The sequence below is a fragment of the Puntigrus tetrazona genome, chromosome 10 (genome assembly GCF_018831695.1).
Source record: "Puntigrus tetrazona isolate hp1 chromosome 10, ASM1883169v1, whole genome shotgun sequence".
Taxonomy (NCBI): domain Eukaryota; kingdom Metazoa; phylum Chordata; class Actinopteri; order Cypriniformes; family Cyprinidae; genus Puntigrus; species Puntigrus tetrazona.
The window spans coordinates 8,259,220-8,271,733 of NC_056708.1; the positions used below are offsets into that span (position 1 = coordinate 8,259,220).

Below are 12,514 nucleotides of genomic sequence, written 5' to 3' on the forward strand. Positions count from 1 at the left end.
AGGAGCTATATACACAATGTAAATGACTAAATTAACAAGACACAGCTAAGACAATTAACTGAAAGTAGGTTACATAGAGCATGTGGTACATGAAAAACGTGACACTTACCATGTTTCTAGCATCTGTAAAACTGTGTTTTTCGATCTCAAAAATATATCCAAGTTACAAAAATACACTTCTATTATTCAAATCCGTTAAAGGATTGTTAGGCTACAGTAATTAGATCAGCTGGAACCAGTAATGCTCCCCATAACACAAAATGTACTCATTACATTTGAAAAAGAATGGCAAATACGCTAATATCAGTTAGTTTCTTTCCAGATCCAGATCAGCACCAAGAGATGACCTTCATCAGAGACCAGAACACCTAGATGAGCCCTGTGGACAGATTACCGGAAACAGGTGCGCACATACGCACTATAAGTCTTTTGCACAATCTGACATGCTCTTAAAATTTAACTGGAAATTAAAGGCCCAGAGAACTGGCCCCAACTGTGCCTGGTTTCTCCCAAGGTTTTTTTTTTATTCTCCATTCTGTCACAGATGGGGTTTGGTTCCTTGCTGCTATCACCTCTGGCTTGCTTAGTTGGGGACAAAAAATCTTTTTACAGGAACCGAGTCTTACATTTCCTGCTATACAAGTTAATCATTAATGGTTTTAAATATCAGGTTTTTGACAACTCTAAGCCACAAACACACTTTTATAATTAACTCTGAGAAGGTCACACCCATCTGTAGATGCACATATATAAGTGAACGTGTGCACACACACACGCAGTCACACACCTGCAGCTGAGCGTCTGATCCAGGACGCAGTGTGTTACTCCACTGGCCCTTCAAACATCGGAGAAATGGGTGAAGAATATTTTGGATTCTCTTGGGTTCGCAATGAGAACAGAAGAAATGTGACCATATATGTTAACAATCCAGCAGACATCTCAGTGATTGTTATATATTTTCTGGTCGTTCTGGCTGTGGGAATATGGGTATGTGGTCAGTAACTTCTATCCACCTGTAAAATATTTTTCTACCAATTGACAGACTTGTGAATTGTTAACCTTGTGTCAACATATAAATGTACAATAGTTGTTTAAGATAAGACTTGAAACAGACTGATTTCACATTTATATTTTATTTATATTTATATTAATATTTATATTATAATGCAGTTTTTCAAGTAGTTTTGTAAAACATGCTAAAATCATTTTAAAAATAATCAGATAAAATATAATATGATGCATTTTTGCATTGTATTGCATGCATAGCTAAAATCCCTTAAAATATTTTTTTTTTTCTGTTTTAAATCCATTGTAACCAGTTGTTATAATTTGTCTTATGCGATTGAATGTATGGTGATGGTGATATTTCTGTTTAAAACTAAAAATAGTTACGTATTTTTGGAAGCAATGATGTTTTTGGAATGTCTTAAAATATTTATAATTCGATAATTTAAAATCTTTATTTAGACATCTGAAATCTATATCATTTTAAACCTCCTGAAAAAATTCAAACATATTTATTTGAACTACATAGTCAATGACCATCAATCCATCAACCTTTCGAGTTCACAAATGTGATTTTTTTTAATGAAATGTATCTGATCAGGTATGATGCCTTATCTAAAGTTTTGTATAATATTTAAAGTGTGATATATATATATATATATATATATATATATATATATATATATATATATATATATATATATATAATGAATTTAATGGCTCTTTCTGTCCAAAGGCAATGGTAAGGACCAATCGAGCCACTGTAGGAGGTTTTTTCCTGGCTGGCAGAAGTATGGTGTGGTGGCCGGTAAGTAAACTGACCCAAATGGAGGTTAACTGTGCTTTAAATCTTAAAAGCTTCTTGTTTTGTACTCAGAATGTGAAAGACATTGACAAAATTACATTGCTCAATCATATACTACATCAATAGTGATCAATCACTGTGCTAAATGTGGCGAATTTCTGTCGAATAAACTACGCAAGACTGAAATGGCCATAAAAGTAAGAGCTGATTATGTATCTATCAATAGCACAAAGAGTGATTTCACATTATCACAAATATGGCATGATAATGACCCTAACTGCCCCTCCATTTCAGAATCTTGATATCATGATAGGGTGAATGAAATCTTTTATGGGGCCATAATGCACTGATGCCAGATGCGACCCACAATTCATTACAGCTGAAACTACTGATATGCTTTGCTCATGCAGTTTTTATGGAACTGTCATTCTTTGTTCCATATTAAAGTTATCACCTTACACCAAAATGTGTAAGGTTTTTATTTGTTATTAAAAGGTGATTGTTGCAATCATTATTGTTTGAATTACACCTGAGGCTTTGCAGAAGCAGCAGTTTTTTGTAGCTTATCATTATGGTGATTGCATTACCAGATATAGTCAAACAGTAGACAGTAGAGTTAATTTCTTCTGAAGCAATAAAGTTTCCGCAGCCCTATGCTAAAGTTACACACTTTTGTAACCTTTTTGACATCAGAAACATTGTAGGTCATGTAGATTTGTTCCTTTTTCTAGATTGGAGCCTCTCTCTTTGCAAGTAACATAGGAAGTGGGCATTTTGTGGGAATAGCAGGAACTGGAGCAGCTGCTGGCATTGCAATCGGAGGATTTGAGTGGAATGTATGTTTAAAAAGCATTACATTGATGATATTTAATACTTTTAATATGTGGCATGATTTAATGCTTTAGCCTATGGTTTATTACTATCTAATATATTAGTAGTAGTAGTAAGGGCACATCCTGATTTTGCTGAGTTTAATGTGTTCTTAGGTCAACATATTTTGTAGACATTTTTGAACAACATTTTAATCCATAATTTTAGTTTTGACAATATCTCTACACCCAAACCTTACCTTTACCGTGAGTAATGCCTAATATTGTATGGCATTTAATGATAGACAAATGATATTGCTGTACAAGTACCAAACACTGATTGTAAGCCTAAATTTAATAAAAACTATAAACTGGTTCTTCAAATAAGATTGGCTATTCACAATGTTATTACAGGGTCAACAAAGATGTTGACCTAGGTACATGTCAAACTCAACAAAATCAGGTTCTGCAGTAGTAAGGTAAGATATTAATTAAATATCAAAGAACAAATTTATTAGTGTAATCAGTGATATTTTTGTATTATTTATATATTATTTTTTATATTATTACACATTATTATTTTTAAATATTTCTATTTATCTTTTTTATTTTAGTTTTTGTCAATTAAGCATGCTTCTTCATATATTTCATATATTTATGTTTTATTTTATAGTTTCACTTCAGTTAACAAAAATTATTTTAATAGTTTCAGTTTTAGTTACCAGTGACAATACTGTTGAGAATAGGTCTATAAAACATCAAACCATTGTCTCATTTTCATTTACTTTCTCAGGCTCTTGTTGTTGTGATTATTCTGGGATGGCTCTTCGTGCCTATCTACATAAAGGCTGGGGTATGCTTACATTTTGTCCTCTCAAACTGGCATTGCAGAACAAACCTTTCACATTTATTTTTAACGCTGTAAAGACGCTTTGACACAATCTGTATTGTATAAAGCCCTATGTAAATAAAGGTGACTTGACTCAAATATTGCTGACTTACAACATGAATGTGTTGACCACTTCTTCTTTGCGTTATCATTTTTACGGCCATTTATTCTTTTAACTGCAGGTCGTGACTATGCCAGAGTACCTGAAGAAACGCTTTGGTGGGCAGCGTATCCGTATCTACCTCTCCGTGCTCTCCCTGTTTCTCTATGTTTTCACCAAAATCTCTGTGAGTCCAAAATCTTCGTCAAACCTTGCAGAAAAGTACTGGTATGAAATTATAATTGTGTGGTACTTTGAGAGGCAGCTGACATACGTTACTTGGTATACTCTGACACATCATCTGTAGTATAGCATGCTACACTCAATCGAAAGTGATTAAACAGCATTTTGTTAAATCATTTACAATTATTATGAATACAGACTACATGGACAATCTGTATTAAAAAATACAGATTGTTACATCAGATCTTTACTAAACACTGTTTATAGTCTGATAGTCGAATTGAAATGACTGTGATGTGTATGAGGAAATTACAGCCATATGCAGTTAGACTAAAGTGGGTTTAGATTTTTAGAGATAAGAACCTTGTTTTGAAACAGACAGTTTAAACATTTGCACCACGCTTCCATTTTTTTCTGTTTTTTTCCCCCCATCTCTTAGGCGGACATGTTTGCAGGAGCCATTTTCATCAACCAGGCACTGGGACTAAACATTTACCTTGCTGTAATTATTCTGCTGCTCATTACAGCTCTTTATACAGTAACAGGTCTGTTGACTGAAATACTGCACACTTTGCACTCTTACATTCTACATCAGAATATTTTCTTTATATACGCAGAGGTCATATATATATATAAAATAGCAATACATATTAAATCAGTTCAGGGATTGAAATTTGATTTTTATATGGACTCCGAAGTTTATACTACAACAAAGACTGAAGTCCAAGGTTGTAGGACCATGCAGTGGCCTGCTTATTGTAGCATGATGTGTATGTGTTATGGGTAATTGCCCGTACTGACAACAGATGATAAGCCTGTGCAAGGTAAACTTTAATGCACTGCCACTTTAAACTTTTGTCATCCCCATGCTGTGTTGTGTAATAGATTTATCTCAGGAACAACCAACCCAACAATAAACTGTAAGAAATCAGAAATCCTCCTACCAGCTGTAAATGTTTACATGAGCTGTGGCTGAGAGTGCATGCTTCTGTGAATAATAAACTTCAGTTAAGGCTTTTGATGCCCAAAGAGCCCAATTTATGAAATAAAAATAATTTTGAGAGAGCATAAAATAAAAAAGTAACACTTAGGTAATAGTAAAAAGTAAGGTAAAAGGTAAGGTCTAGGGTCAAATTTAAATAATACAATGGTGTGAAAAAGTGTTGACCCCTTTATGATTTTTTATTCATCAAAGATAATACAAGTAAACACAACATACAGTTTTTAAATGAAGATTTTTATTATGAAAGAAAAGCAAAATCCAAACCCACATGGCCTGTGTGAAAACGTACTTGCCCCCTAAACCTAATAACTGGTTGGGCACCCTTAGCAGCAACAACTGCAATCAATCATTTGCAATAACTTGCAATGAGTCTGTTACAGCACTGTGGAGGAATTTTTCACACCACTGTACATCTGTCAGCCAATCCAAAATCAATGATTTCAAATGATTTTCAACGTTTGCTTTATCACGTCCAGTATAGACACTAAGCAGACTTTAGCTGTCACAGTGTCTGGTACATGGTGTTACTCACCTATCGAGAAGAACCAAATCAACCTTGGTGTTGCAGGCCTTTTTGGTCATTGCGTTCTCTTTAGCACTAGAAAGCTCATAAGATATTTACACAAGTCCTGCCTCCACAGACATTTTTTTTTTTATGTTTCTGTCACTTTTGTCATGCTCTTTGATTGGCTACAAGTTTATTTTGGTATTCGGCTCGACTTAAATGGCTTACCCTGCCTTTAAATGTAAAATCCAATATCACACTAGATTTTAATATGCAATCAGGTTTTTGTCATTTCTAATCCCTTATAAATACTTTTTTAGTTTGAAAAAAAGGATTAAGATGCATACACTAACATCATGTTGGGTTTCAAAGAAAATATCTTTTTGTTTACTTGATGGTGACCCCAAATGCAATTGTTCTTTATGAAAACTTTCTTGACAATATTACAATAATTAATTAAATAAACCAACATAAATGCAGTACAATTCTGCAAACATATTTTTTCTTGATGCTTAAATCAGCTGGTTTTCATTGATAAATCTTTTTTTCAACAGGTGGTCTAGCTGCAGTCATCTACACTGACACCCTGCAGACCATCATCATGGTTGTTGGATCTTTCATTCTTATGGGCTTTGGTACGTCTCCTCTCTTTTTTGCAATATAAATGCTCTGCTCAGTGATTACTAACTTCAACGTAATTTCTTGCAGCGTTTAATGAGGTTGGAGGCTATGAGAACTTCAAAGAACGATACATGACTGCGATCCCATCAGTGGTGGGTGTGAACATCAGTGAAAAGTGCTACACTCCTCGCGCAGACTCCTTCCACATCTTCAGAGACCCCCTTACTGGTGATCTTCCCTGGCCAGGACTGATCTTTGGTCTTACTATTCAAGCTGCCTGGTACTGGTGTACTGACCAGGTACTGATCTGTTTTTCAAGGCTACTGACTGAAGAATTGTTGTTCACACCAACGATGATAAATATAACCATAAAGTAAAAAAAAAAAGATTCATATTAATTGTAAACAGCAAAGTCTATACCACAACTATAACAATAACAAAACAGAGGAATAATATCACTGTAATCATTTTATGAATATTTTTTAATGCCAATTAACAAAAAAATTAACAACAAAACTAGTAAAAAAAAGGTTAATGTGCATTGGTTTGGGAATTATAGTTATAGTTATAGTTATAATTCTTAGTGTGAATGGGTTTTAATAATTGTGCAGTAACACTTTCTAGCAAACTAGCAAAAATGTTTTAAAAACTTTATAGCATAGTGTTTTCTGAATGTTTAATAAAGAAAAGTTCTTGGTTGTACAACACGGAAAAAGATGGTAATGGGGATTGTTGAATTTTCAAAATGCATGTAGTATTTCCAACATGATTCATTTATGTTTCTCATCTAAACATAATTTAGTCTTGTGCCATTCAATTAATGTTGAACACTGAAAAAAAAAAAAAAAAAAAAAAACTTGTTGGATTAACATATTAAAGTTATGTTTACTCCACATAAATTATGTATACTAAGTAAACATGATGTATATGTTCAAAGTCACATTATTTATATTTGTTAAAGGAATGTTCAAATATGTTCAAGCTACATATTTTATGTTTGTTTAATGAACATAATTCATACATGTTAAAGCTAGATCATTTGTTTAATTAATAATTATGTGAAACTTGAACATTTATAAATCATGTTCATTTAGCATATATAAATTATGTGGAATAAACATAACTTTAATATGTGCAACCAATGTGCATATTTTGTTATTTTAATCCAAAAGCTTTTTATCTTCAGTGTAATGTTACTTTTGAATTTTCGTTTAGAGTTTTCTTGAATTTTCTTTAGTTTTATTTTAAAACAAGTAACATTTAACATTTAAAATATGTTAGTTAGATCCATCCAACTAAAACATTTAAGAATAATTCCCATAAGCAGTGTATTTTATTTTATGCTAATGCTTTAGGATCATTATTGAAGACCAGATAACTTTAAAATGAACATTCTATTGATGTTACTGGAATAAGGTTTGTTCATATCATGTTAACCAGGTTCTGAGAATGTTCGCTATTGTCTGGGTAGTTTGTGACTACTAAATCCAGTTAGTTTATAATTATATTTTGGACATTAAAACATACTGTTTGATAAAATATATGTGGTAAGGAACAGACAGTCACACACATACACATCAACAAATCTCTTCTTTGTCCACTTTAGGATCACAAACTGCACTTTTATCTTGACTTGAAGTCAGAGTGATATTTATTTTATTTTAGATTTTTTTTTTTTCAATTGTAAAATTAGTTTTTACTGTATTTTTGAATAAATTAATTCATGCTTGGTAAGCAAAATTTCTTTCAAATAAGTAGATCAGTCAGCTGTGAGCACTAAAATTTCACAAAAACTCCATCTTGTTTTAGGTGATTGTGCAGCGCTGTCTGTCTGCCAAGAACCTGTCTCATGTGAAAGCGGGCTGCATCCTGTGTGGTTACCTCAAACTTTTGCCCATGTTCCTCATGGTTTTCCCTGGCATGATCAGTAGAGTACTTTATCCAGGTGAGAAACACTGGCACCAAACTGGGTTTGAAGGGTGATATAACTGATCAACTTTTTTGTATGTCAACAAATGAAAAATTGTAAGTTTTGATCGAGTTTTGCTCATCAGCATAAAGTCTGGTACACTTTTTTTTTAAAATATGCTAGCAATTTATTTTAACAATCACCTATTTGGTAGAGTATCTGACTTAATCTTTTTTTTAATTGAGTATACAAATACCAAAATTTCATATAACATTTCAAGGAGGGTAAATCTGAAATTTTCAACTCCATAACAATTACAGAGACAAATAATACTATTTCAAAAACCGCGATAAGAAATTCTGGAAATACAAAAGTAATGTTCAGCAGTACTCCTGGTACTGATTGGTTTCATACTATAACTGACTATTACTGAAACTTATGTATGTGTCTGTTTGTGTCAGATGAGATTGCATGTGTGGATCCAAAAGAGTGTGACTACTACTGTGGCACCGACGTGGGCTGCAGTAATATTGCTTATCCGAAACTAGTGGTGGATCTGATGCCAAATGGTAAAGAGTTATATTTTTTATTTATATTTCTAATAGACTGATCTGCTTGGTGATATGGCTCTAAACTGCTGTGTGTGTTTATGAAGGTCTCAGAGGGTTGATGTTGTCCGTCATGCTGGCCTCTCTGATGAGTTCACTCACTTCCATCTTTAACAGTGCCAGCACACTCTTCACTATGGACATTTACACTAAGATCCGCCCCAAAGCCAAGGAAAAGGAACTCATGATTGCAGGGAGGTGTGTTTGTGTTTCTGTCTGTTTGTTTTTGTTGGGTATTGATTTTCTGATCTTATGAGCAGAAACTGAGGTGAATAGACACTGAGAGTCTTGTGTTGGTGTGTGCAGAGTGTTCATGCTATTTCTAATTGGTGTGAGTATCGCATGGATCCCCATCGTTCAGTCGGCTCAGAGCGGACAGCTTTTCGACTACATTCAATCCATCACCAGTTATCTGGCTCCACCTATTGCTGCTGTTTTTACCCTCGCCATTTTCTGCAAGCGAGTCAATGAACCAGTGAGTAAATCTTCATTAACATGCAGTTTTTGCACACACAATCAACATTTTGCTGATGATAATTATGTTGTTTCACAATGTGTTAAAACATGCTAGAAATATGCTAGTAATACTTTAAAACATGCTGAGTGTGTTAAAACATGCTAAAGACATGCTAGCATCATCCTAAAACATGTTAACACTATTCTAAAACATGCTAGCAATTAGTGAAATCAATAGATGCCTCATTAGTGGCTGAGTCTAGACATGTCAGGCCCCTTTATGGGCAAAAGTTGTGCATGTGCTCCAGTGGAAAAGCCACACAACATAGGGGGCAGGGTTTATGTTATTAAGTAGCTCTTTGTACTCCCTACCAGTTTTAACTGTAGGCATTAAACCGGCTTGTCTTTAAAAAACAATATCCCATTTAAAATGGTCCAGTCTGTTTTTGTCAAGTCAGCATCAAATCTTCAGAATTACTCAACTAGTTTTCTATCTTTTGATGAACAAATGATGTTTCCTAACAGGGTGCTTTCTATGGATTATGCATTGGTCTTTTGGTGGGTCTGGCACGTATGATAACTGAGTTTGCCTACGGCACGGGCAGCTGCGTGAGTCCCAGTACCTGTCCTACGATCATCTGTGGTGTGCACTACCTCTATTTCGCCCTCATCCTCTTTGGCCTGTCCTGTATACTGATACTTACCATCTCCCTCATGACTAAACCCATTGACGACAAACATGTAAGCTCTTCCTACAAGTAAACTATGAAGTTCAGTTTTTAAAAAATTATGCTCAAGACTGCATTTAAATATTTATATGAAAAATTATAAAAATAAAAAATGATTTATTTTCACAATATAAAATTATTGTAAAATTATAAATGTCTTTACTGTCAAATATATATATATATATATATATATATATATATATATATATATATATATATATATATATATATATATTATTTATATTAGGTTGTTTTTTGAAGGATGATGTGACACTGAGGAACATAACATTATTTAAAAAATAGAGATTCAGAAATAAAAAAATATTCTGTGGTCCTTTGTTGTTTCACAGCTGTACAGACTCTGCTGGAGTTTGAGGAACAGCACTAAGGAAAGAATTGATCTGGAAGCAGATGACTGGACTGACGATCAGGATTCAGATTGTGTGGAGACAGAAGGTACATATGCCTGATCCACCAAATATGCACTATAAGATAGTACTCATTATTTTTGCGTGTAATATACATCACACACAATTTCCTTTTGTCTCTCGACCCCGTAGAGGTGCGCAAGGATCCAAGCTGTTGGAAGAAGGCCTACAACTGGTTCTGTGGTTTTGATCAAGGCGATGCCCCTAAACTGACTAAAGAACAGGAGGCAGAGTTGAATATGAAACTCACAGACACCACTGAGAAACCTCTGTGGAGAAACGTGGTCAACGCTAACGCTATTATCCTCCTCACCGTTTGTGTCTTCTTCCATGGTTTCTTTGGCTAAAGATCACATCAGTATCAACTTACTCTGTTAAAGATTTTAGAGCTGTACTCTGTGGACATAAATGTTACCTTGTCAGTAACAACAAGCTAAATGTAATTCATTTGATTGTAACAGGTTACAAAAGTTCCTTTTGAAACACTCCATATACTTCCTTATGATATCCTCAACAAAAATGTCCTTAGAGCTGCCTACTGTTTATGACTTAATGACAGTAGAATAAAAATATTTTTGACTTTCATTTTAAACCAAAGACCAAAACTCATTTCCTTGTTTTTTTTCCTTGTAGTTATGTCAGGTCTTTTTTAGCTGCTACAGTATCTAATTTATCACTGCATTTATGCATGTTCTTCCTTTATCATATTACATAGAGATAGTTTCAACTAATAATATGAAGCTCTAGTCCACCAGATTGTTGTTTGTTTCCTGTAAAGTCTTCTAATGCATTATGATCAAATCAATGCAAATTCTTTTTCTGTGCCATTTTTAAAATGCCTTTCATTTACCAAAATCCAAAAACATTTTTCTATTATATTTTGGTCTTACTATTTGGTAAGTTATGATTTATATATATATGTCTAGGACAAGCAAAGATATTTTATTTAATAAAATTCATACTCTGTAACATATTAATGTTTTCTGTTTTTATTGTATTAAAAATAAAAGAATTTTAGCATTTATGTGTTTATTAATATGCACACTTAATAAACAATCTAAGATTAACAAAATGCATGCAATCCTTTCAAAGGAAAGAGTGCAGGAGAAAAGTTAATATTTAATTTAGCGTGAAGATTCTATTGATACATCTGAAAGCAAAGTCCAGGACCATTGATTTCCTTCAGCAACTCAAGATACAATGAGTGATCTATTAGTGTGATTCAAATATAATATTCCCAGAAGACGGTAGATGGTAGATGATTTTCATATTTTAGAAAATTAATATATGTAAATATACTATTATAGTTCTTAATACTTAAGTGTGACATTTTATTTTACATATCAAATAAAATACACAGCAGATATTAATCAGACAGTCTATTAATTAATTATTTCTCAATAGTCAATATGTAGGTGCAACTTCACTAATTGTCAACAGAATGCTCAGAAGGGACCATCAAAATAAAGTGTTACCATGTAATGTTAAATATGAATACATTTGGAAAGGTTACCACCCCAGTACAGCATTTTGTACTTTGTTGTCTATAGCTGCATTTCTTTGGAATTATTTAGTTTGTTATAATTAAATAAAAATAGATAATAGAGTGCAACAGAATAAACAACTCTGAGGATGTTAGTGGGCTTTTCAAGTAACAGGTTAATAGCAGTTAAATCAATTTTTCATCAAGCTGACAAATGAATACTAGCATTTGTGTTAATGCTAACTGCATCCTGTCAATAATGCTTGTTGTATCATAAATAAAGTAGCTTACAAATCTCATGTGACACAAACGTCCCTCACACACCTGCATATGAAACTTTGTGTGTGTGTTTGTTGAATGGCCTGCAGAAACACTAGACTGCATAACTATGTGACATACTGCAGGGGGAGCAATGTTAGCTTCTACACACAGCTGCCAGAAACATCTTGTATGAGATGTTTTTATTCTATGAAATGTATCTTTAACCTACACACTTCAGTGTAGAACTCATCAGACATGAATGAAACCTCAAAACGTGGCTTTTTCGATTTACAAGAAGCTAAAAAATACCATTTTGTAAACTGAATGACCCAAGTCATATCTGGTGACCAGAATGGCACTTCAGGGTAGAAATGTTATGATCCAGAACACCCTAACAACCACCTAGTACACCCTAGCAACTGCTTATGACATAAATATTTTATGTTTTGCACTCACATATGTCATAGAATATACATTCTTGTTTGCTAACTTGGTATCTGCACATAAACATGCAATTTCCCACTCAACCCTGTGGATTATGTGTAGGACAGCACAAGGACATGTGTAAAGCTAAAACTGATGAAAATCTCAGTCTCTTATATAACACAATCCTCACATCCCAGCATACTGCATGCTGTTCCCGTTTCACACATATAAATAATGAACTGCCACAGACCTACTATATCCTTGAACATCTTTCACCTGCTTTGCACACCTTTTT

General features: G+C 33.6%; 2 protein-coding genes across 4 annotated transcripts in view; one reads left to right on the forward strand and one right to left on the reverse strand.

Moving 5' to 3' along the window:
* The window catches only part of cadm2a (cell adhesion molecule 2a), a 1,030,129-nt gene that overhangs the window by 256,859 nt on the left and 760,756 nt on the right, over nt 1-12,514 (reverse strand). The window lies entirely within an intron of this gene.
* LOC122352886 (sodium/glucose cotransporter 1-like) lies at nt 769-11,022 on the forward strand. Its single transcript, XM_043250629.1, has 15 exons — nt 769-987; nt 1,742-1,813; nt 2,542-2,646; nt 3,413-3,472; nt 3,691-3,795; nt 4,231-4,336; nt 5,854-5,934; nt 6,008-6,219; nt 7,730-7,865; nt 8,291-8,398; nt 8,485-8,635; nt 8,744-8,912; nt 9,419-9,634; nt 9,972-10,077; nt 10,182-11,022. The coding sequence occupies exons 1-15, from the start codon at nt 853-855 to the stop codon at nt 10,394-10,396; spliced, it is 1,977 nt and encodes a 658-aa protein (XP_043106564.1). The 5' UTR covers nt 769-852; the 3' UTR covers nt 10,397-11,022.

What these genes read in the sequence shown, in the direction of transcription:
- LOC122352886 (XM_043250629.1), top strand. Translation starts at nt 853, where the DNA reads ATGGGTGAAGAATATTTTGGATTCTCTTGGGTTCGCAATGAGAACAGA. An exon ending in CAGTAGAGTACTTTATCCAG is followed by an intron (nt 7,866 to 8,290) that starts GTGAGAAACACT and finishes TGTTTGTGTCAG; the next exon opens with ATGAGATTGCATGTGTGGAT. An exon ending in GGTGGATCTGATGCCAAATG is followed by an intron (nt 8,399 to 8,484) that starts GTAAAGAGTTAT and finishes GTGTTTATGAAG; the next exon opens with GTCTCAGAGGGTTGATGTTG.